We start from the raw sequence: 26595 nt of genomic DNA on the forward strand, positions 1-26595 counted from the left end.
CCCAGAACTGTCTAGGAAGGTGGAAATGGCTGACATAACCACCTGCAACAGCAACTTTAAAAGCCTTAGACTGATATGCTAACACTGTAGGGGATTTATATACTTGAATATGTGTGTGCTTTGGTCGTTGTTTTTGGTTTTTTTTTTGGTGCTTTTTTTGTTTGTTTTTTCTTTCTTTTTCCCCCCTTTTGTTTGTAGTCTGTTTTATTGTGTTTTTTATTTAATTACTGGGTATATGAAAGTCTATTTTCTGGCCCAAACAGTACCTGTCTGATATTTTTTCTGCTGGTAATTAATTTCTGTACTAATTTTTTTTCATTCTGTACTCAGAATCTGAGAATATATGTTTATCTAATTAAGAGAATATACATTTACATTTTCCAGTGTTTAGAGATGAGAGGGGGCCATACTGTTTTATCCCTTATGATGACAGGCTACCATAAAAATTTTGAGGAAATGCTGAGTTTTCAATTTTTTAAAGGAATGATGAAAGTTTACATAAGCATGCAGTTAGGATGGGACAAAGGTAAATACAAAAGTGGATTGTTAATCAGTTTAGATCAATCTAATTGTATTTAAATGACTTTTAAAATTTTTTAAATGAGCTTTTTGAATTTAAATGACTTGGGAATCTTTAATTGAGGGTTAACTCTGTAATAAAGTTAATCTCTCTTAAGAGGCTGATATCTGATTGACTTTAGAGTTGTCTCTCTAAAAGGTTTTAATTATATCAATTTAATATTCAAGATAAGTCACTTCTCAGAATTGTGGGTAGTGATCAAAGTTGATAAAAATATATCCCAAAAAATGAAGCTAGAGACTAGAGATAATCCAGTGATTTATTTTAAATAAAGGAAAATTTATAGCAATTGATACAGTAAAAATGTAGGCAATGTTTTAAGCCTAAATTCTAGATTATAAGTACTGCATTTTTTTTGGTCATGAAATACTTTGAAGAGTTAGGTATCAAGCCCTACTATCACAGACAAATTCTGGGCATAAGATTTCTCCTCTTTTTAAATGCTACTTAAATCTTAATGCTGTTCCACTGAAGCTGTTCTTTCTTTTCCAGGCTGCTTAAGGCTAGTACCTGCATGCCAGGACAGCTGTTACAGTCAGCAGGTTTCCCCAAGGCCAAATTACTCTTTGTACAGAAAGAGAGAGGTGAAAAACCTGTTGAGTGTTGCTGATCTTAAACCTTCTTTGAAGAAATATGATTTCAGGCTGTTTCAAACACCTTCAGAACAGAAGATCTGGATTTTGTAAATTGTGAATTTAGATATGGCCCTGAAAGAAAGAATAACTCAAATAGATGAATTCTGGAGTGTAAGAGCTGAGTTGGAAAATACTAAGGAAAAATTCATGGACAGCCAGAACTTGCCTGTGGGGTCATGCCTATTCTCTTTGTGGTGAAGGGAAAGCTGCTTCCTTGTCAGAGTTGGTGGTTACCTGTTTGCTGGGTTCCTGCAGGACAGTTTGTTTGAAGGGCTGGATCTACTGTTGCAGACCATGTTATTGAGTATGGTACTTGTTCAGTTGGGTTCTCAGTTGAAGAGGGCTTGAATGCATGGTTCACATAGAATACTCTAGACAGTAATTCTTCCTTTGTTCCATTCCAGGTGTGTGTCCATGTTAAAAGGATTTTGAGATTGGAAGATAAGGGAGTAGAAGCCCTATTCCATAATTAATTGGTGCTAGTGTGGAAATAGGAAAGCTTTAGGTTCCAGTCGTGGTCTTGGATAACTCTTTCTTTCCCTGATATCCAAGTACTGTGTAAAAAGAGTGTGTATGTAGATAAGTAGTTCATTTAACTGTTCATTTTAATGTTTAACTACTAGGAATATGTGTTTTAAGTCTGTATTACTTGTGCTGAGACTTTGATTTTGCTATTTTATTTATATAGGCCAAGATAAAAGGATGGGTTTACTCTTGTTGAAATTATTGTATAGAAACAATTAGAAAATATTACTGTTTAATTGACAGGGAGTCTTTCACAATTTTATTCAAGGTAATTGTGAGGTTCAGGTGAGAATTTTTTTATTATCCTTTTTCTTTTCCATATGTTTGCAGTCTTTGAAAAAAAAAATCAGTTTGAACTGAAGAAACTTGAAGAGGTGTTGTGAGGAAACGGATATTTTCTGCTGGCTGGTGGACACCAAATTCAAGAGAGTTTTCTTGCTAGTGAACATGCAAGCAACCTGACTATTTTTACCTGACTGTGTGGGGCAATATATGGAATGAAGTCATGTCATCCACAGGCAATGGCACGGATATTGAAGAATTTTTGGTCAACATTAACCTTGCACAGTATCTTCCTAACTTTAAGAAATATGGCTATAACACTGTGACAGATTGCGTGGGAATCAATAACAGTGTGCTTCAGCAAATGGGAGTGTTGCCTACAGGGCATCGCAGAAGGATTCTTAAACAGTTAGACAGTCTTTCGGAAATTCAAGGAAATTCTCTTTTCCGTGAGAATTTAAAATTCAAAGACATGAAAGGTTTGGAAGAGAAGCAGTATTCATTCTCAGATCAAGAGTCTCCTGTAAACAGTTCAAGTGTAGATTGGATACCTGCAACATCATCAGAACAACTTCTTAAAAAATCTTATGTCAATAAGGAAAGGTTTGAACTTGCAGAGCAAAACTCAATGGAGGCAAATGATGATAGCTTTACAAATTTGGATTTTTCTAGTTTATACCAGAATTCAGACAGCATACTAAAAGCTGTCAGTCAAAGTAGAAATATGAAGACAAATACTCAGCAAGATGCATCACTGACAGAAGCTGCTGCATACCAAGCTGATGAGCACTTGACTGACCCTTTGGTGTTCTGTGATCCTCCTTCATTTGTTCATTCATGCGAGACAAAATGCAAGGAATATAAACAGCAGAGGTTTGCAGATGAGGGTGATTTATCTGACAGTAAACCAGATTCTTCATTCTATAAGTTTAAAGGAGAAATGATCGACAATGACTTATATGATTCCTGTACGCTGAACTGCATGAAAGTATTTCCAAGAGCAAGCCGATCTTTTATCTTAAGGCATCGACCTGTACCAGAAATTCCTGAATCAAGTAAAGTTCAAGCTTCATCAAGGTAATTGCTGTTCATTACTAATGAAAAATTACTGTCATGGGAGAACTTAAAGTTTGGAGTTTCTTGATTTTTTTTTTTTCTTTTTTATGTTTTTTTTTTTGGTGTGGATTTTTTAATACGTACTGTAAATACACTGGATCTGATATGAATGTTACCAAATTAATTGAAGAAGGATTAAGCTTCAATGTACTTTAAAAGCAAAAATGAGAGTGTAAAGGGAAATTTTAGAACAATGTGTCCTTATAACTGCCCCAATTTTCTCTGCAGCTACATATTAACAAAGAAAGGAATCTTTATTGATTTAGCTATAACTCCTCAAAGCCATTATATAAAGCATAAGAAAGAACTTCAAGATGGCTTTTGGGTTAATTTCTGAACTGGTAGTCATTTAATTGTTAACTTTGGAGAACGAAGGCAGCCATTTATTCATATTATGTGTTGGCTTTTGCTGGTGGTCTCATAACAATAAAACCTTAGCTTTTAATGATATTTCTAGCATAAAAATATTTCCGAGACATTCCAGCACGGGAAAACAGCAGTGGAAAAAGGAAGAAAAAAAGATAATAGATGTGACACGTTTTTCAGAGTTTATGGAATCTTTTAATTTGTTTCTAAGTATTCAGGTGACATGACTGTATTTTTCTTCCTTCAAAATGGTTGAGTTCAAAATTTGAATTCAGAAATTACTGAGTGGCACTTATTTCTTGAATAAGCATTAGTTGTTGTAGCTCATCTGGGAAAAATATGATAGAACGTTGAGAAAAATATCTGCTGTTGGGACTTAATTCAAGACCTGTCTTAATAAAAATATAATTGTTGGAATGTTAAAAATAATAGGCACTGAATATGTAGTCAATCACAATATAATATTACAGTCCTTAAGCAAAAAATATCTCCACACAGGTTAATTTGTAATATATTTGGATCTATTAAGTAAGTTTTAGTTGTCATGCTGGTGACATGTGTCGAGTTGACAAGTCTCTTAAACAGAAGACACTTTATTTTTGAACCACAAGCTGTGCCTGGAAGGGACATGTTTAAGAATGTTTTGTACTTATCTTGAGCTTTTCATCTGCATATCTCAGCAGTTAGAAACATCATCGAGTTTATACATGCTCTAAATGCAGGGGTTTCCCAGCATTTATAAGTTTTTAGATTACTGGACGATGTCAAAACTAATCTTGTAATACAATTGTTTGAACAGGTGGAGCAGCAAAGATTCTTTGCAGCAATTAGTGATTTTTTTGGTGTGCCTTAAAAACTGCTTCATTGGTGTCTTCTAAATTACAAAAAAATTGTGCTCATTGGAACTTAAATATACCTGTCTTTCAGTGAGGAGCAGATTTATGTTAACTTTTGTAGAGTGATTATCCCTACTTCATTTAATAAAGCTATTCATGCTGAGACAAAATGGGATTCTTAACCTAAAAAATAGTAACTACATACTAAAAGAGTGCTCTCACTGTCTTTTGAGAAACAGTCATCCAGTTGAGAGAATATACTGTGTTTGTAGTCTTCCCACCATTGGAGTAAATCCTCCAGTTCCCAGTCTGTTAGTGATTGGTATGTGACTGGGTCACTAACTTCATTACCCACCATTTTGACTTGTGAGCTCCAGTATCTTTTCTTGGTCTTTATGCTCCAGTCATAGCAATATGGAAATCCTGAGGACCACTCTGTCTGCCAAAGATCAAGGCTAAACAAGAACTTCACAGCAGAACTTAAACTTTGCAGAAAAATTCTTGATAACCTTTCTGACAACCTTTTCATAGGGGCGGAGAACTAATACAAAACTTTAAAATGGCATTGGGCAAACATCTTTAACCTCAGGAAAGATCGTATCTTTCTCACAGAATTGCATAGACAAGCAGCCTCAACCGGCCTTATTGGCAGATGCTGGTTTCATCCTTATTACATTGTATAAAGGCTATTCCATAGAGGCAGAGAAATCCTACTGAAATCTGGGAAAGTCAGCATTTCCTTCTAGTCGTTCATGGATATTAGTCATGAAATTATTATGCAAGGAGTACTTTTCTCATCACCTCCTGTGTGCCTTTAGCACAAAAAGTTCTTACAGTGGGTCTCCTTGTGCCCCATAGTAGGGCTGTGACAGTGTCATTTTTTATTACTAATAATGCACTTACCTCCCTTCCAATTTTATCTGCTCCCCTGTGCCTCACTTCTGCTCCTGGCTCTTGCCTGTAACAAAGCATGCTGGCATCTGGAAAGACACCATAGCATTTTAGAAGCTGAAAATACTTTGGGTTTATTTCTTATTTGAATTACGGCACTACAGTGTGGCAGCACTGTAATATTGGGGGCTGCGGAATTAAAGAAGAAGAAAAAAGTGACAATTAGACATTTTTCTTAATAGTGGAGTTATTGTGCAGATTTTAGTACTGGTTTTTGTTGCTCAGTATTGATGTGTAATTATACTAGATGATATTCAGCTGGGCTTTTCCTTATTGTATCATTATGAGGTCTCTCTGGTTAGGGAATTATTAAAGATAGGTCAAAAGGTGTTTAAAACCACAAAGTGAAAAATTGAAAATAATGAAAATATTTCAATGGATGGAACTAACCACTAATGGGTCTTTAGGACAAGATTAAACATAATTAGTTTTGAAATAGTTTTAGAGACTTTGGATACTTTGGATAATGTCAACTAGCAGTCACTCTTCTGTGAAATAGTTGCCATTACATCATTCCGGGAAGCAATCTGTTCAAACAAAAAGCTGAAGCAGACTTATAACATGGTAGATCGGACTTTTTTTACAGAATAATACACAGATAAAATTTCAGACTGATGAATTATATAATTTTTTATATTTTTTTCTTGTCATCCATCTTTGCCACTTGTGTTGTGTGGTAGTGGTGTTCTGATTCTTTATTAAGAGAAATAAGAAAAACTTGACCAAAATTCTGGGCAACATCCTCCATATGGGGCACGATATAAACAGGTAAAATAGATAATGGTGCTTGGCCTGAGCAGGCAACATTTTTTTTTCTGCAGCTGGCAGATCCTATAGTTGGAATTTCTTGGTTGGTGCTGATACCCTTTAGACTCCATTTCTTAACATACAAGTGGTCAAGATTGCTAATGAGGTGCCAAACTGGTGTTGCTGTGTATCTCTACCACTGCCGTGTTATGCCACACCAAATAAATTTTTTTAGAAGAAAGAAACTGCTCCCTCTCTTTTCCTGTGGTAAAGTATCATTATTACTTTACCTCTGCTAGCAGTCTATGAACCCCAAAGCTTTAACACAGTATGCTAGAGCAGTTTTGATGTGTTTGCATTATGGGAGGGTTAGGTCTTGAGATAGATAGAAAAGAAAACATGTCTTGAATGAGTTTGAAAACAAAAGCTTATTTCATTTAAAACACTCAGCAGATGAATGCCAAGTAAAGACTTTGAGGCACTGACTGCTTGCACTGACCTCCTTCCCTCACTTACTTGCAAGGTGACAGGAGTATATTGAATAAACCAGCTTGGTGCAAAATTCTGTGCAAAGTTTTAGCTTTCCAGCTTTTCAGCATTTAGCAAGACTAGTCACTGCCTCATCACATCCTTTCATCCTGTTTATGCATAATATGGGGTGCTAGAGAAGTGTGTGCAGCTTGAGCTGCATCCAGTACCTCTTAATATATGAAAACAGGGAGTCTCAATCAACACAGCTCTAACAAAATCAACATTGAATAGTAATTGAAATTATTATTCTATCTTTGAAAAATTAGTGCACTTTGTGATTGGCATACTGCTTGCATTCACCTTCCATTAAAGAGCAAAATAAAGAATATCATCAATCTTGTTTGAGGTACTCAGTTTTTGAATTGAAAAAATTGAAGAGAAGAGGTGAAATGGCAAAGAAAAAGTCATAGATTGATACAGTTATAAGACTTTTTTTCATTTTTTTTCCTCCAACAGCTGTCTTCAGTATTTTTCTCTCTTTTAATCCAAGTACTTAATTTGTACAACAACTAGCTTACTATTCTATTAAGCATTCACAAATTATCATTTTATAGCTTGCACTGTAGGGTTTTTATGACACATAATCTTTCAAGTAGATACTCAAAGTGAGCTCATTTCGTTTATTTTATATCTTCAGGCAGTTTTTAATTTATGTAAATTAGAAATTTGCTTTCCAAAAATGACAGGTAGGTGTATTTTTGAATGCTGGAAAAAAAGATATAGTTAGTTTTTCAGCAGGATTTTGTGCCATGTATACATAAATATAGGTGCATGATCAAAAAGAATACACAAGTCCTGAAAAGTATTTGGATTAAGAAAAAAAAAAAGTGTGGGGTACTTTGTGTGTGTGTGTGTGATTTTTTTTGTTTTGTTTTTCTGGGTTTTTTTTTTTTTTGTTTTTTTTTTTTTTCAGTTGACCTATTATTTTTCATTACCCGGTGAAATTATCCATCCACCCTGAAACTAAGCAAATGACTCACTGTTTTATATAAGGAAAGCCTCCATAATTTTAAAAGCTCTTCAAGTCAAAGCTGTTTATCTGTTGGTCGTAATTTAGTTTAATGCTGCTAATACCCTTCAAAAGATACCAACCTACCAACAAAAAATCTGATGTGTGTCAAAATGCACGAGGTTTTGGTTTTTTTAAGGCATACTAAGTTTGTACAAACACATGAAATTAGTTTGGTAATGGAGATTCAAAAAGTGTAACTACATGAATTTTAGTAAAATGTATGATGAAACACAGACTTTTAAAGTATTTATTGTAATTATGACTCAGGAGAGTAGGCAAGTATATATGGGAACTAGGCCATGATCCAAGTGGACTGGCCAAACTCACCCTGTGTTTTCTAAACCAGGATTTTATAAAGTAATCATTGGGGAACTTAGTTTATGTAACCTGGGTAACATTTGAAATGTCAAGTAACTTTGCAAGGTGTGGCTTCTATCTTGAATTTAATCTAATAAAATTTTTGAGGCAGATTTAGGTGTGGAGTAAAAATTATGTGAAATAGTGGTTCATGAATGCTTGCCTTCTGTCACAAAGAAGCATCATTTTGTAGTTAGGAGTAATTCAAGTTGGACTTGATGGGACAGTAGGTCTAAAGTTCTAAATGTATCTTATCTTAAAATAATAAAATTTCTCAATATGTTAAAAGAGGAAACAAAAGTTAGGAGATTGATATTTTTAGTAGAAGACAATTGCCTTTGGCTTTAAAGGATGGAGGACCCACAAAATGTTACAAAACCCAATAAGGATCCTACGTGACATTTATAAGCCTCAGAATATTCTATAAGGATGCATGAGAAACTTCAGTATTCTTATTTCAAGCAGACAAAATGAAACTGAGAGGAAAAATTGCTAATTATATTAATGGGGGAGTTCAGAGCTTGACTGAAAAGACCTCTAATCCAGACTGCTGGACTAGTGAAGGTGGGTTAGACATTTTCTAATTCATACATTTTTCTTCCTATGTTCTGATTATAAAGCTGTCTTGACCTGAAATATTAATAATAGCAATAATATTGCACTATACTTGAAATTATTGAAGTACATGGGGCCAGCATACCACTAATAAAATGACTTTTCTCCTGTGCATGGAGATACCTTCTTACCCATGTATAAAATGTGTAGGGGTTGTCACTGCAGTGGGGGGAAATAATTTACCTTAGGAAATCAAAACTTTACAGTAATTTTTTTTTTTTTTTTTAATATTTTTTTTTTAGTGTTTGGGACCATGTTTTGTCTGGCTTCTCAGGCCCCTTACGAATTTAATGTTAAAGTAAATTTTCATAGTATGTCCTTTTTTAAATACAGTTGTTGGTAATCATTGTGGAGGAGAAGGGAAGGGAAAGGTTGGGGAAAACTCTGGGATCTCCATTCTTCAAGCAATCTAAATGTTTTTAAGGTAAATTCAGGACAAAAAAAAAAAACCCAAATTTGGGATGTCTGCTAGGATCAGAGAAGTATTCAGTGCCATAAGGGGAGGAAAACATAATATTGTGTGACTTTCAAAATAAATCAGAAAATTTCCCAAGATTTAAAATCTATTGTTTCTATATTTGTATGTAATTTTAGTTGTTTAACTGCATGAGATGTTTTTGCATATTTTCTGGGAAATTTCAATTAATGTTTTCATTCTCTGCTTTGTTTTGTTCAAGTTCCCTTCAGAGAAGAAGAAATATGGGCCTTGTAAATATTTCTTGCACTGGGAGGCAAATTTCACAAAACAGTGAGTTAAGCATGCTGATATTTACATCTTGAATATTAAGGAAAAAAAATTGGATTGATTGTCTAAAATAAGTATTGCTTACCTATTTTAAGAAATATTGGGTATCTCAAAGGTCTAGAAAAACTGATTTTTGTGATAGCAGAGTATTTAATCAGTTCTGCATTTTTACTTATTTTTTGGTTGCAACCAAATAAAGTAAAAATTAGAAAATCTACTCTTTAAGCCCCATTTATTTTAATATATATTTTTTTAGACTACTGTTTTAAGTTTCTAGTATTAGATCCAGATTTTTTTTAAGCAGAGTTAATTTCTTGAAAGAGATAAGGAGTGTATTCCTGACTAATGCTGCTTAATTTGTTTATAAGTGCTCATAGCTCCTGGAAAGGACAGGAAATTTATTGTATTATACAGTTTACTGAAGTGTTTTGAAGTCTTGTGCAATCAGCTGGAAACTTCTTTCATATTTGAAAAATATGTCTCTTTTGAAGTTATGTGTATTTATTTTAAGCAAATACTTGGTGACAAAATGAAGATTGTGCACCAAAGAGCTGTGTGGTGGTTTACTTTTGGTATTTTTTTAAAGTCAGAATAAAGCGCTTTGGAGCTATTGCTTCTTAGACTAGACAACTGAAGGTTTTTTTATTTTAACTTGATGCAGGGTAGGAAAGAAGACAACGCCTGTATGCAAGTTATATTCAAATTACATAATAACAGCAATAATGTCTGTGGTGAAAAGAAGGTATCTGGAGTTCACGTAGAAATTGGACATTGTTTCTTGTTCCTCAAAGGGTTTTTGGGAAGGACAGGGAAATTACAAGCTGAAAAATTGTGTCTCTTGTTGATTTTATTATGACTTTAGCAGAGCATTTGTGACTCACAGTAGAGCACAGAGTGACTGTATCTATTTATTTATTTATTTGCTTTAAGATACTTCCCTGGAGGAAAAGCCACCCATTATCTCTCCATATGGGGAAACCTTTATTTGTGACAACGCTAAAGACGCTAAAGTAAGTTGAGAAGCCTGAATGTATATAGTGTGTCTTCACTTTAGTCTTCATTCTGTATATTTCATACTGGCCTTAATTCTTTTTATTTTGTGCTCTTTTAGTTGCCAGTACTTTTCCTGTCATTTTAGGTATATGCAAAGGTTTTATGACCTAAGTGTATGAGGACTAATGACTTTTGTTAATCTCAAGAAACACTTTGTATGTTCAATAGTAATAGGAAGCTGCAGTGTGTGTTTTGGTTGTTTCTTTTTTTCTTTTCTTTTTTTTTATTTTTTTAAATGAACATAGCACAGATAACTGATTTTTTTTTTAACCCCATTGGCCAGAGCTGCCGTATTTATGTACAGTTCTTTGTGCATAATTGAGGGGAAGATGTTGAAATTTGAGACCATTAGAATTTACTAAGAAGGTTAAAAGTGGCTTTCTTCTCATCTGAGAATTGCAGATCAAGACTGGATATCTCTGCACAGACTTTTTGCATATCCTGTGAAAGCAAGCTTGCACATTAGGTTAGGTGATATGATGGTCACATTTGGCCATGCCCTTTTTCAATTCCTGTATATGAAAGTTCTCAGGACTTTATAGTTCTTACATTATATTTTTCATGCATCTCCTAAACTTGCTGTATTCCCAGAAAGTCACTTTTCTTGTAGGATTCTCTGAAGTGAACGTTTTTGTTGGGGCAGTAGTTGATGGTGTGAACGCCACACATGATATGTGGACAGACTTCTGAATCATGTGGAGGGAGATATGAGAGGTAAATTAGCTTAGTGAAGCATCTGCCAAATGCCATGAATTTTCAGCTCCTCCTTCTTTCTCAGCAAGAAGCAGACCAGAAATTGTTCATTCTGTGATTACTTATAATTTTTCCAGCCAGTTTCAAGCCACAAGAATTAAAGATAACAGAAAATTCTTCTGTCCTGGTCTTCAATCTAATGTTTAATTTTTAATTTATTGTAAACTATTGACTAAAATAAAAACTACTCAAATGAATGTCTAGGGTTTTCCTTTCTCCCATTCTAATTTCTTTAGAATTATCAATAAAAGTAAATGGTTCAAATTTCATCTTCTAATGAGAGTATTTTTATAGGAATAAAAGCAGTCCCTTTTTGATGTATACTTTGTTTTGGACTATGCTTTTTAGTTGTTATTGAGCTTTTAACACAGTACACATAAAATCATACCTTGTCTTTCCTACTTGTTCTTGTTATGTGCATGCAAAGCTGACTTTAGAGTGCTCATTTTCTTTCCTTGAATGCAATACCTTGTCTGTGCTAGTTATTGGAGTCTGTGCCAATCTCTTTAAAAATTCAAAATTTAACTTCGTTGTAGTTTTTTTAATGGTCTAAGCTGATTTTCTAGAAAAAGTTTCTTAGCCCTCTTGTTACTTCTTAGCATTATTCTGTACACTTAATTGAAATGTTGTTTATGAAAAAGCATACCCAGAAAGGTTGTTAGCACTCTTTCTTATCTTACAAAGGCACAAAGTACAAAAATACCATGCTGTTAAACTGGGTTAACGGCTTGAAACTCAATTGCTGTTTTGCTGGTTGTAGAATCATGATTAATGCAGTATATTATGACATCCTTTACCTGATCTGAAGATAGGGATTTTAATATCACTTCCATGTATGTGAACAGTTTCTTCTGTTATGTTTATCGCATGCCTGTTGGAAACTTCATAGCTGATTTTAGTTCCATTAGCACGTAATTGTGGACAAAGGTCATAAAGAAGAACTGTAAAACAAACATCTTGAGATACATTTCACATTTGACGCTGTTGAGCCAGGGGCGGGCGAAGTAACTGGTATGATTTCAGAAGGCAAATGAGCATTTATTCAAAAGTACATCTCGCTTTTATAGAGAACATTGCGAACATTAATTCCATTGGTCTTAAAGTAAAAACATTTCACCTGATTAGTACCCTGGACTTAGGTCAGTGTGGTAGAACATATCTATAAACAATATGAACAGAAAACAAGATAATAGATTGTTTACATTCCTCTTGGACTTCTTCCCAGGGTTAGCCTGGCAGAAATCTTTCTCTTTTTCTCTGACTGAACTGAGAATATCCACACACTTTCAGATTTTTTTCAGCAGAAGCAAATATCCTAGGAACAAATAAGAATATTTGGATAACACTGTAAAGTATCTGAGATTTTAGAGCTTGTTGCTGCTGCTTCGTGTTAAGTTATGAGACTATAGTTTGTCTATATAGAATAAAAGGTGTCAAATTGTTATACGTACTGACAGAAATTTTCTTTTAAGGGCTTGCAAGTTAGCCGTCACCCTTCCTTCTGTTTCATTGGTGTAAAGAAAAGGCTTCTGTAGGTTTTTATGAAGGGAGTGTCTGTAGAAATAGGTAATGAGTCACTACAGACTGGAAATAAGTGCACATGAGAGAACAGGGGAATGAGCGTTATAAAGAAAGTATGCCTTTGATTTGGGTCAGGAAGAAAGATAAGTATGAAGAGAAACCTCTGAAGGGCAACCTGAAGAAGGAACTGTTTGTGGGTTTTTTTTTAATACTGATTTAAAAACAACAAAAAAACCAGTTGTTTTAGCGACATTTTATTGAAGAAGACTGAATTCTAATGAGTTTAGGCCTCATAAGTGAAATACTGACTTTATTTCTTGCAGCAGATAGACTAAATTAAATATGCAATCTGAGCTCAGTAAATTGTGTGAGTTTCTGAGTATTGGGATACTGTGGAAGGCTGGCTGCATTGCATTTAATGAGAAAATACTTTGTATAATACCTCAGACACTTGAAGGAGGTGGGGAATTTTGTCTTGTATTGAGCCTGAGCAACTTGCAGGATATTGCTGTAAACAGGACAATGCAAATGCTTGGATTTTCATTTGTTTGAAATAGATTTTTGTGAGCAAGTAGAACTTCCTTTACCAACAAGCTATCTTCATTTGTGGACTTCTACTTTCTAAGTTCTACTGACAATAGAAATGCATTTCTTAGTTATTGCTTGGAGGTTATGTGGCTCTCTGAATTCACTTGCTCGAGTACTGAAGATTATGGTATGAGCACAAGCAGGACATCGAACTACTGTTGTAATGGTTCGTGGCAGGCAGGAAGAGGTACTGCCATGTAGCTTCAGTGGGGATGGATTTCAGTTGTATCCTGATAAACAAATAAAGATAAAGGATACTGGCTGTTTTTACTTTGAAGATGTTTCATGCATCATGATATTAGCCTCTTAACTATTGTGCAGAAGTGTGGCCTTTTCCCCTTCTGTTGGGAGATTCTAGGCAATGCAAATACTTGATGTGGGTAGATTGCTTTTGAGTTTTCTATTTAATTTGTTTACAAGGTGTAGTGAGCTTTTTACTTAGTTTTTTGTAGGGTTGGTTGGTTTTGTATGTGTGGTGGAGTTTGTTTTGTTTGGGTTTTTTTTGTTGTTTTTTCTTTGTTTTAGCCCCAGTTTAGCCCCTTTAGCTCTTTAGCTACAGCATAGTACTGTGATGTGTGGGTGGTTAGGTTTTGGTGGGGTTTTATTTTTATCATGGGTCTGGTTGGCAGAGGAAGACAGTTCACCTAGATTTGTCCTAGCATCAGACTGATTTCTACATTTTTGCTGCACATTTCCTCTGCTTTGAACTATGTCTTTTTTTAGTCTTGCCTTTCCATGTTGCTAAGGTACAGTCCTCAAGTACAAGATTAGGTGCTGCTACTCAGAAAACAAATGGCAGTGTTGTGAAGGCTTATCCACTTTGTTTCTGCCATCGTTCAGCTTCGTTGCATACACATAAAAGCTTAAATGAGTTCATTAAAACACTTCTGTCAGAAAGCATGAAGATGTTAAAGGTAGGATTTTCTAAAGGAAAAAAGACATATTGAAAAGCTTAGTAGTGCAATATGATTGTCAGATTAAGTTTAGGAAGTGTGAAATGTAGTGTTCATGAGCAGTGTTAACCCTGACATTTTGTACACTGCAAGCAGTTTACAAAGCAGTGTGATAAAGAATTCTAAGCAAAAGTTAATAGATGAGCCTTTTAGAAAGAAGTTCTTGGCAAGAAACAACCCAAAAAACCCCAATGAGATATATTCAGTATGTCTGAGTTCAGCGTTGCTGTAGGATTTTGAATTTGCCATTACTTTATCTTTAGTGTTCTGTGAAGGCTGTACATTTATTCCAAGAAGAAGTATTGTTATGAAAGATAGGCTAGCAGTGGCAAATCATAAATGGTACTTAAGTTGCATATAACAAGTGGCTCTTGAGCTAAAAAAATATTCAGTTGTTGTGGTTTAACTGGGGTTAACTAGAGCAGCTGGTAACTAGAACACAGCTGCTTGCTCACTCCCACTGCAGTGAGGAGAACTGGAAAACAAGTAACCTCTTAGATGGTGGAATAAGACCAGTTTAATAATTACTACAAAGCAAAATGTAATAATAATACTAATGCTGATAGTAACTCTAGTGGAAAGGAGAAAGCATGATGCTTTATGCTATGGAACATCCCTTAGGCCAGTTTAGATCAGCTGTCCTGGCCATGCACCCTCCTGGCTTCCTGTGCCTGTGCTCGCTGGCAGGGCATGGGAAACTATAAAGTCCTTGACTCAGAACAATCTGTACCCAGCAACATCAGTGTGTTATCAACATTATTCTTATTCTCAAATGCAAAGAATAGCCCTGTACAGCTGCTGGGAAGAAAATAAACTCTGTCCCTGCCAAAACCAGGATGTAAGTGATGCCTCGAGAAAAATCAGAGCAGTGGTATTTCTATATACTGAATCTCTATCTGATTTGTTTGTATCAGGTGTTTTGGGCGATGCTTAAATGTTGAAAATAACATTTCTTAGAATACAAAAATCAGCTTTCAAGTGCATGTTTGAAAATAGGGAAAAGAACAGCATTGCTAGCTAGGCTGTTTGTGTGTGATTTGTATCTACAGTAATTTAAATATCACTTACTCCTTCAGTACAAATGTTAGTTACAATATATTTCTTTTCTTTTCTAGGAACTTCATGGAATTGAATCCCTGGCTTGTGAAAATAAATTGGATCTAGGAATGAATGAAGAATATTCTTCCAAGAATCTATGGTATTAAATAAGAATTACTGAGAAATTCAAAGTGTAAAGAAGAAAATGTTATTTACTGATGTCATAAGTGAATCTCTGGCTCTGAAGGCACAACCATGACTATATTTTTTTTCTTCTGTTTGAGGCTTTAGGCCATTCTATATGAGGCAAACCTGGGAACTGTGGCTGTTCTGAGACTCTTTAAACTAGGTTACAGAATCTCTTGTCGATCTGGAGAGTGTCCCTGTTTTCCCCAGTTAGAATAAGACCAAGTTCCATTTTTGTATGTCTCATAGCTAACTGTGTCTGACTGCTGTCATAATTTACTTTGTCATTAGAAAAAAAAACCAACCCATCCAAACAAGCACAAAACTAAAACACATTCACCACTTTGTGGGAGGGGTTCCTGCTCTCCCTTGGGAGGCAGCAACAGTTTAGAAAAAGGTTGCCAATCAGCTGCTGCTCTCCACCCCAGAAGAGCTGTCCATCAATGTTTAGCATACTCCCCAGTTCCAGAAAGTTCAGTTATTCTGTTACCCCCATTGGCTCCTGTTAGAATACCACTCCTCCTCTGTACCCCGATTAGTTCTCTGTATGTCACCCCACTCTGTCTCCCCCCCTTTACCCGTTGCTGTTGGCTGTCTTGTACCCTAACCACTCCCACTTCTTTGCCCTTAATACCCAGCCCCACCTTTCCTCGGGGCTTCCGGAGTTCGCTCCCTTCTGGAGAGTTTGTGTTCCTCGTTTCACCCTCCTGTTCCTGCGACGCTCCTGAAATAAAGCCTCTAGGAAGGAGAATTTACTTTTAAATTTCTGTTCAGGCTTCCAAAGGAGTGTTATCTTGGTACTATTCCTGTTGAATGGAGAAAGGAGGATTCAGGATGGTCATAGTTATAAGATTGTATTTAGCAGGTCTGTGGTTCACTGTGATTATACAAGATACAAACATACTTATAATATCGCTTACCAGTATTTATTCTAATTACTAATTTTATGTAGTTATGCACTGCAGTAATACATTTTAAGAGTAAAATTCACTTTTTCTTTCCAGTTACTTTAGTAATCAGAAAGAGAAGACAAAAGAATTTACAAAAAATGAATCCTTGTCTCAGGAAAACCCATCATTAACACCAGAAGAATCTGAAAGTGAATCTGTATATTCTACTGTGGAACAACATTCTTTGTCTTTAAAACAAAAGAAAAAGAAAACCAAAAGACATTCAGCATCTTGCAGTAAGATACAAAGTGGAGATTCTGATCGCTTGGTGATTGAACAAATGAATTTTGGGCAATTTGGTGAAGATCAGACTTTGATTGGAAATGAATCAATAACACCATATGCTTGCTTTTATGGACCATCAGTAAAGAAGGTTAAAGCAGGATGGCTGGATAAATTATCCCCTCAAGGGTATGGTATTTGCAGTGGTTATTGTGTAATTGTGACAATGTATGTTTGCGTGAGAGATACTAAGTTTGTATTTCGTCACTGCTTAATATTTGTAGTAGAAGGGAAAATGGAATTGTTTTCATTGAAAGACCACCAAGCTTTTGTGAATTTAAAAGTTGTTAATGATGTTACCTACCCTAAACTTTTTTTAGGAGATGTGCTCAGGGAAAATATTTTTCTTAATATTTTTGATCTCCACGCATGAGCTATAGTGGAAAAATACAGAAAGAAGTTGTGCCAGTATTTCCAGTTGCTACATTTTTGCTCATTTTTTGTGGGCTGCAAAGTACGTGAAAACAAGTTCTGATTCTGAAATACTACTTTACTAATTTGGCCATGGATTATAATTTAACAATTAGTGTGTCTGGAGGCCCTGTTGCTTTCTGTCTGTGTTATTGAGCTTTGAGTTTAGAGTTCACCTGGGCTGAATTCCTCCTGTTTAATTTGTTTTTGTGCCTAAAATTTGATGGTAGAAATCTGAGCTCAAGTCTTAAGATTACAAATAATGAAGAGAAGGAACCACAATAGAAAATGAATTCTCTCTGTCACATTTGGGAGTTAGATGACAACAATAACAACAATGTATCTTATATTTGATTTGTTATAAGTTCTTTATTTTATTTTAATTGATTTTAAACTCCAGCTATCATTAGACTGTTTTTCACTAAAGAATGCTTCATTAGCAGATCTTCCATCATAAATACTTGGTAACTCTGAAATTCTTATAACTTCCTCCTTTTAAATTGTAGTTTTCAGTTTCCATTTTTCTTATGACTTATGTTCATATGAATTCTGTGAATCCTTTTTTGTATTCAAAATAGCACAGTTTTACTTTTTAAGTCTTATTTCTGCTCTTCATTAGGACTTAGCATCTAGAAATTGAAACTGTTGTACTTGTTAGTGCTATAATACATCTACTGCACTTCTATTCACGCCTTAGTAGGTCTGCATTCTTTGTTCTTAGGACTGTATATTGAGCTGTGCTGAAAGGTATTAGAGTGTTTGGCCTTTCCTTTGATTATTTGTTGCCATAATAACCATCAGCAATATAATTCAGTATATAATTTTTTTTTAGTGATAAATTTATATTATTAAATTGTTTTGAAATACAACCTTATTTGAACTCACTGGAAGAAGCTCTGTTGTATAGCAATTTCAGTTTTTTTCTTGTTCCTTTATAGGGAATCTTGATTTGACATTATATCTTTTTTTATTTTGGTTTTGTGTTGATACAGTGATCCATTGTTGAAGGTAATTAACAAGATGGAATAATAGATTTAATAAAACCCTTTTACCATCACAGAATTTCATTTTGCTCAAAATTATTTTCTTTCCTTTTTAAATGGTTTTGAAAGTTTCATCCACATTTATGAATTGCCATTGTTCACATTTACTAAAGAGTCAAAGAATAATTATCCAGAGTGTTTCAACATTTTTTTTTTCCAGAATTATTGGATACTGAACACTTGGAGAGCTGCAGTTAGCTGTAACTTTTGTTTTCTTTTACTTACAGGATTTTTTTAAAACACTTTTGGCAGTTAGCTAGCAGAGTGATGAAAAGTATAATTCTTGATTCGAGCTGGCTTGTTTTGCTCTATTTGAAGGGATAGAGTTCAGAACAAGTTATGAAAACTTCAAGAAAGTGCTGTGTGAGAATATATTATTTGGAAAAGATAATGAGTTAACCACAAAATCAGTAGTGGCTAGTAATGAATAGAAGAGTTGCATGGTCATTAGCCTTGATCCACTGACAGTCCACAGCTACATTTCAAGGACTTTTTCTCAGGGGTGGTTCAGTGAATGATACATTTTTGTTTTACTTACAATATTGTTTCTCAAACATCTGAAGGATTAAAAACACCCAACCAAATTTTAAAAAGAATTTTTTTTCAAACTATTTTTTTCAAACTCACTGTTATATTTTATTTCGCTTCCCATCAACAGAATATTTCCTTCTGTTCTACACCTCCCATTCTTTTTATAAAGCTCCAATTTATACCCAGCAGTTTGTGACTCCTTGGGGAAAAGAATTTATACTGTTTTCTTAAATTGCTACAAATCATACAATTAAAGTACGGGCTCTCTTTTTTTAGTTAATTCACTATAATTTTCACTATAATTTTTTTTAGTTAATTCACTATAATAGTACAACCTTTCAGTTTGCTCACATTGTATGTGGTACTTAGGTTCACTCGTCCCTGTATAATCTTGAAGTTTATTGACATTTTAATGCAAAATAGATGGTACATTGACCTTTCCAGGTTATGAAAAATTATGACTTATTGTAGTCATATAATACAAGTTAATTAAGCCAGAGCTGCTATTTGATTAAAGTTTTGATAAGCTATCACAGTCTACTAATCCTAAAGCAGAGCACTCATTTAAAAGGAAAGGAAATAATGTTGGGAAATTATATTAGTGGGGTCTTGTTCTTGCTTAATTAACTTGTTTAATAGATTTTAGAACTGAAACATTTTTAGATGATAACTAACAAGCTGTCAACATTTTTAGTGAATGTAATGGACTCTTTCAGGTTGATGTAAAAATATATTTTAGAAGGTCTTTATAGAGCTTGAGTTAATGGCACAATGAAAGTTTCCCATTAGTGATGTCCAGTTGATAACACACATTGAAAATTAATTTTCATGTTGTACTTTTTGGGAGATGTGGTGTGCTGCTATTGTTTCATTGGCCAGAAGACAGGGTCTTGAGGAGATGTGTTGACATGGAACGACTGGAGGTGCCATAGCCTGTAAACAGAGATGTCCTTGTCATAAGCACAACACTGAGATGGTCATTTGAGGTTCTCAGCTTTCATTTTTGGAAAGTATCTTAATAGAGCTTGTGGCACTTAGTTATGCTCTATGTTCAGAATATTCATTTGAACAGAAAGCCAAACTAGATTTGACCTTTCTATAATTTGTGATTGAGACATTCTTAAAACCAGTGTTAGCTGTACATTAATTGTGTTAATTTTTGATTCACAGCAAACGTGTGTTTCAGAAGCGCTGGGTTAAATTTGATGGAGAGAGCATTTCTTACTACAACAATGAAAAGGTAAGAGACATGTTTTGGTCATGTTTGGAACAAAATGCATCTGTATAATACACAAGGTACTGTAATTAGAATGTGAATAATTAGAAATGAATATCCATCTTAGGTTAATTTTCAATTCTAAAATACTAGGGTGAGATGTAGTTAAGCATTTTAAGGTGTCCTTGTCTTCATGTATTGTTCATCCTATTGTTTCCTAGAAGGGCTTGTATTACTCACCTTTCTGGGTGGATATAATCTGGTTTTTTTGGTTTTTTTTTTTTTTTTTTTTTTTTTTTTTTTTTTTTTTTTTTTTTTTTTTTTGTTTTGTTTTTTTCTTAACTTTAGTGAGAGACTGACACTGCTGCTGTTTTCAGAACAGAACAGGATCATGCTAAACACTTTCAAGAGATGTTATTTTGATGGTGTTTATGGTGTGTCTTGTCATGGGAACCTAACATGCTGAAGATTATGAGAGCAAAATTAAAAGTAGCATGGAAGACCATTTAAAAAAAAAAAACAAAAAAACAACCCAAACCTATACCCTTGTTGACTCTTTGATGAAAAATGTCTTTTTCCTGTTTGTCTTCTATGCATAATTGCATGTCATGGAACTTGGTTAGGTTTGAACGGGAATGTTCAAAAACAGTACTACAATGTATCTGGCTGGTTTTGTTTCTGTACCTCAGGACTGAATCTTGCTGAAACATTTGCAGACTTGTGAACTGCTTTGATTAAAGTAATTCACTTCTTATATGTGATAGAAAAATGCATTTGTAAATCATGGTTTTCAACAAAGCGTATATTCCTTGCAATTCTCCTGGAATTCCATGTAATTACCCTTCAGAGCACTACACAATTCTTTTTCTTTTGCTCTGTGGTTTATTAATTAATTTTTCCTCTTGGAAGTAGTGAAGATCTTAGACATAAAAGTGACAGATGATTGTACAATATGCATGTTAAGGGAAGTTGAGGTTCCCTTCTATGTGCATATGTGTTATTTTAAATGCTGGAAACCATTTCCTGTCGAAGATATATATTACATTAGGAAGAAAATACAGTTTTAGGTAAAAGTTCTGAAACAGTATGCTGATTGGTGGTAAGAGACCTATAGATAGCTTATGATGGGGTGAGGATGTAAGAACTGAAGTAGGATGAGACTCTATCTTCTGAGGGGCTGCGGAACTAAGAAAAAACTCAAAAAATTATTTACATTGGTATTTTTGTTTAGTGACTGCAAACTTGAAACAGTCTGTTTTTACTTGCTTACTTTGCTTTACTTGCAGAAGAAGATGTGATTTTGTAGATGAAGGGAACAATAGAATAAGGAGAATAACGTTTGGTTTACAGTGACAAAAAATGGCACCCCTTTGCAGTATATTGATCCCACAGCTTCAGAGAAGCAGAAAAGCAGAGTTAATCATTAAGAAAGACTTGAAAAAATACTGCAACGGGATTTACTTAACACTATCTGTAACATAATTAGGGAAAGAAATGCTAATAAAGAACTTAGTCTTTTATCTGCACTGGGAATTCTTTTTTCTTCCTTTTGAAAGTCACTGAAAATGTTATTGGAGGTCAATTGTGGTGGAATAGCACTTGTTATGCGTCTGTTTGTCATAAGAGATTCCAGAAGTATTCCCTTCTGCTGAAATGAATGTTTAGAGTGTCACATGAGATATAGGAAGCTACCAACTCTGTATCCTCTATTTAAAAGGTCTGTGTGATATATTAGGCTATCAGCAGCTTGGCAAACACTTGTGTTGAAGCCTCTTTGTCTCACTTTTCCTGTAATCACACTCCAAGCCTCACTCTGGATATTGAAGGAGATGCTGCTTGGTCTCTGTGTATACAGTTTGACCAAATCTGGGTGTCTGACTTGTTAATTTGGTGAGTCACATATGTGAAGAAATGTTATATCTGAGAACTGCAAGGCCTGAAGCAAATTCTGGGAACTGAGGATTTGTTGAAACTCAAAATGGTTTGCAGATAGGAGGAAAACATAGTTGGGTACCAGTATTTCTTAGTGCCCAATGGGATTGTGCTGAATGAGCAGTGGTGTCACTCAAGAAAATGAGTTTTTGGTGCAATGGTCTCTGCTGGATCACTGTCTCCACATCTAGGGTGTTCGTATTTCATGTAAGATGGATATCAGCATTTTCCTGCTGTTGCTTGTGTGTTGTTACCTTGACATTATAAACAACTATTTGCAGATCCATTTGCACACCCCCACCTATGTGCAGTTTGAACTCCTTGCAAGGCCTTGCATGTCCCCCTTCCTACCTACATAGCTGGCTATTTATATATTTAAGTGGGGAAGTTGTTGTTTTAATTTTAGAACTTAATGGCAAATTCTGTCTGTTCTAATCTTTGTTTGTCTTAGGACATTCCTACACAGACAAGCATGTTATACTTTTGGTTTCATGTATCAATTAAAAGTAGTTCTCATACTACTCTCTCAAGTATAGTTCTCTCAAGTATATCATACTTGATATTTTTCTTATTATAAGCAGAGAAGGTTAGACTCAGTGGAATGGAACTGTTTATTTTACCCAGAAACACTACCAATATTAAATAGCTCTATTTGTCATTCAAATTAGGAGCTAGAGAGGAGTGAGGTTCTCAAGAAGGGGAAGTGTGCTACATGGCTAATGAAGAGTGAAATAACCGGAGACTACAGAGGGAAGACACAGAGAATATTATTCCTGAAAATGCCAATATCAATGCTTCTTTGAATGATTTAAACACCAATTTTATACATATTTTTCTAACCTTGTTCTAGTTGTGTATCAACTTCTACTTGATAGAGACCTTTACTTGATAGAGATCTTTACTTTTTATCTGCATACATGAAAAAAAGATTCAGCTTTTAACAAACAGCAACTAGGGAAAGTTTTGGGTTGAATCTGTGTTGCTGTCATTTCTTGTGTGTTCGTGGTCCTGAGAAAGCTGATGTAGTCAGAGCAACATCCCATGTGGCTTAGTCTCAACAGAGTGTGGTTAACTGAAGAGGAGAAGGTAGAATTTGAGTTGCATTTTCAACTACCCTATATGCACAAGTTTTGCTTCAAATTTCTTCCTACTTTTCGCAGAAATCTGGTGTTTTACCATACACTTTATATTAAGGCAAAAACTGCTGGTTATGTTGAAGGTTTTTATTTAAAACAGCTTAGCATCCCTGACAAATATATTAGTGATTTAGGAAAAAGATTTCACTCTTCAAGTGGAGAACTTCAATATTTTCTTGTGTCACAGTACAAGTGAACATTTTTAAAAGCAAAATTCACTGCAAAACAGATGAATCACTGTCATTCTTGAAATAAGTCATACTTAATCAGTTGTGGATGTAAAACCAAAGTAGTCCAAAATGGTATTTTCCAGGGTCCATTAGCTCGTCTCTGAATCACAACCGTCAAGGAGTGACGTGGGGCTTTATTTGAAAATTGAAGTTTCTGCTGAACCAGCTGATTTAAAAAAACCCACCCAAACATTTTGCTTTTCCCTGCTAGAAATTTTTTTGTCAGAGAATTCTTAGCAGCTCTAAAACTAGTTTACACCACTCAGTAACAGAACAAATAGCTGTGAAGTTCTTGGCTGTGTTTGTTTTGGTTTGTTTTCTATATTCTTAAATAATTCACCTAATTTCTAGTCTGGAGTATTTCAAAGAGAGATATCGTATCTTGATCTACAAGGGCTTTGTAACAGGCATTTTTTTTTTGCACATGAAAGAAAAGCTGCTGCACAAGAAAGATTGAAAATTATTATGGTTTAAACTGTACTTGAAAATATGTATGCCTTGGAGAACAAAGCTTTAAAAAAAGGATGATGGATGATTGTTTAAATAGCAAAGCAAAACTATGCTCAGCTTAAAAGGAAATTGACTTTTTTTTTTTGAGCGAATGAAATAAAAGAGTTGTAACTTCCAGCAGTCTCTTATTCTCTTGCAGTACTACCGAATACAGCCAGTAGATGCCTGCAAACACCGTAACATATTTATAACTGAACACCTACAGAAACAGTATATGTAAAAATTTTGTTTTACCATGGAAGGATCAATAGTTAACTTAATATCCAACCTCATTAAAAATATGTTAAAATCACTCTTTTAACAAATATAGCTATAATGAAAATAGCTATGCAATTCTATCCATGGTCGTTCTGACTATTCCTTGTGTGTAACTATAGTAACATGCTTGCTTCTGCTGTGTTTCAATATTTCTGTTTATTTATCCGCTAAACTACGTTTGCTGACATGTATTAGTACCTCAAAGTGAAACAACATTAGTATATTAAACTCAGTAAACAAAAAAATGATGCAGTGTATCATCCTTCCTGCTTCACATTCACAATGTTCCTTGAGTGCTTGTTTGAAGTCTGTTATAATAATTTGTACTTTGAGAGGGAAGTTATTACAGCACAATTTCTTTATGGGGGGTTGACTTGGACTATTACTGCATCTGAATCATAAATTTTACCAGTATATCTGAGTTGTCTTGGTCAGAAAATGAATTGATGAAAGGACAGTGGAGACAAGAGCAGCGTTAACTCTGGAATCCAGAAATAATGCAGATGTATTTCTGAAGGGCATGTCTGTTTCAGCTTTCCTTCCTGTCAACCCCCACCCCAAACCCTTAGGTTAATTATTTTAAAAGGTGAGCTACTTGAAGGAAGTACTTGTAGCAGTTCCTTTTTCCCATCTTGCATTTGTGTTCCATTCAGTTGTCCTAATACCTAGTTGGAAATCTAAAAAAGGAAATTTTGAAAATTTCCAGTTTTCTAAATTGGAAAATTTGTGCTGACCCCAGATTATTGTGGTTTAACCTCAGCCAGCAACCATGCCCCGCACCCACTCACTGTTCTCAGAGTCAGGATGGTGAGAGAATCAGAGAATAAACATGAGAACTTGTGGGTTGAGATAGAGACACTTTAGGAGGTAAAGCAAAAGCTGTGCACAAGCAAACCAAGGAGTTCATCCACCACTTCTAATAGGCAGGCGTTTGGCTATCCCCAGGAGAGCAGGACTCTATTCTGCTTAATGGTTACTTGACAAGACAAACTCCATCACTGTGAGCATCCCCCAGCTTTATATACTGAACATGTGGTATGGACGTCCCTCAGGTGTGCTGGGGTCAGCTGTCCAGGCTGTATCACCTCCCATCTTCTTGTGCACCCCCAGCTTCCTTGGGGATGGGGTGGGCCAAGGAGCAGAAAAGGCTTTGATTCTGTCTCAGCACTGCTCAGCAGTAGCTGACACATCCCTGTGTTGTGAACCCTATTTCTGTCATCAAACATAGCCCCTATCAAACTAGCTAGTATGAAGGGAATTAGCTGTATCCCAGCCAAAAACAGCACACACATATAGCAGAAAAGCACATACCAGATCCAAGCTAGAGGATTCTTGTTAGCACTGACAGGACAGTATATTTTTCATCACAAGTGTGATGCCCTTGTTTGTGTTCAAACTTAGGGATAAAATCAGTGAATTTACTTATTGGCTACCCACTGAAGTGGCAAGGTGTGGGGGGAACAGCAAAACTGTTTGGAATTCTCTGTCTGGAGAAAGTATAATATTTTTCCCATGTTTGATTCTATCATACAAGTATAATAATTATATGTTTTTAAATTATTTTAAAATTATTTTTCCGTGAGATAGTAAATGTTATTTACTTTGGCATAAAATTTTAAATTAAAATGTGATGCTTTGCAATATTAATGCCAAGAGTTAATTTATTAAGTTGAATCTCAGATATGCACAATCTATCTCATCATGGAATTTTATTCTATTTTAGAAGGTAGTAGGTGTGCATAGATTCAGAACAGTGAAGTTGGTGAGAGGTAAGTAGTGAAGGGGTTAATTTAGTTATATTAAGTATGGTGAGCTCCCTAAACATCATGACAAGTAGTGTTAGATCAGAGAAATTTAAAATTCCATGATAATTAAATATTTTGACTGCCTTTTTATTACAGGAAGTGTTCTCAAAAGGAATAATACTGCTCTCTGCAATAGCAACAGTAAGAGTTCATGGGGAGAATAAGTTTGAAGTTGTCACATCCCACAGGACTTTTGTTTTCCGTGTGGATAAGGAAGGTAAGTAGAAGATGTGTGTTTCTAAAAATTGCCAAAAAGCCATGTAATCACTGTTGATAAATTCTATTTGTGAAGTATGGCTTGTTATATTATGAAAAATATTTCTGGAATCCAGTTGGTTTAAGCTCATAAAGTGAAACTGGAGATAACTCTAAACTTTGTAAGAACAATGGAAATTGTTGTACAATAGTTTTTTCAAATATCAAATTGATAAAATTATTTTCCCGACTCTTTTGCCTCCTCCTCCATCCTTCCCAAAGATTAATTTGTTTTAACATTTCTCAAGTCTTACTAGCAGCTCTTACAGCCTGTGTGCTCTCAGACATCTCTGAGTCACCACTTGATAAAAATTGACAAAGAGACAATGAATGATGCCTGGGATGTGATGCTGTGATCAAAGGAGACCTGAGATTTTCTGTCCTATACAGTATTTTTAGCCAGGTATTGATAGAGATTACAAATGTAAATTGTAGCAAGGAAGTTAGTATGCCTTCTAATTGAACGCTTTATCAACCTACAGCTGTAATATGAGGAATCAATATCAGTGCATGTATGATTTATTTATGGAAACAATCAAATAAGAATGAATGCCTAGAAAAAAAGAATTGTGCAATATGTATTTACAGCGGTACATGCCAGAGCCATTATAGCTCTGGGGTCTCTCAGCATTTCCATTATCAAATC

At 34.9% G+C, this 26595-nt stretch overlaps 1 protein-coding gene across 1 annotated transcript in view; it reads left to right on the plus strand.

The window, feature by feature from the left end:
* Positions 1 to 2121: 2121 nt before the first annotated feature.
* The window catches only part of ARAP2 (ArfGAP with RhoGAP domain, ankyrin repeat and PH domain 2), a 112310-nt gene continuing 87836 nt past the window's right edge, over positions 2122 to 26595 (plus strand). The window contains exons 1-7 of the mRNA XM_053976285.1: positions 2122 to 3099; positions 9231 to 9301; positions 10229 to 10308; positions 15282 to 15364; positions 16395 to 16751; positions 19778 to 19847; positions 25791 to 25911. Of these exons, the coding sequence (XP_053832260.1) occupies positions 2246 to 3099; positions 9231 to 9301; positions 10229 to 10308; positions 15282 to 15364; positions 16395 to 16751; positions 19778 to 19847; positions 25791 to 25911 (1636 nt within the window). The 5' untranslated portion in view covers positions 2122 to 2245. The remainder of the gene's footprint in view (positions 3100 to 9230; positions 9302 to 10228; positions 10309 to 15281; positions 15365 to 16394; positions 16752 to 19777; positions 19848 to 25790; positions 25912 to 26595) is intronic.

This window comes from Vidua macroura, chromosome 4 (genome assembly GCF_024509145.1).
Source record: "Vidua macroura isolate BioBank_ID:100142 chromosome 4, ASM2450914v1, whole genome shotgun sequence".
Classification (NCBI taxonomy): Eukaryota; Metazoa; Chordata; class Aves; order Passeriformes; family Viduidae; genus Vidua; species Vidua macroura.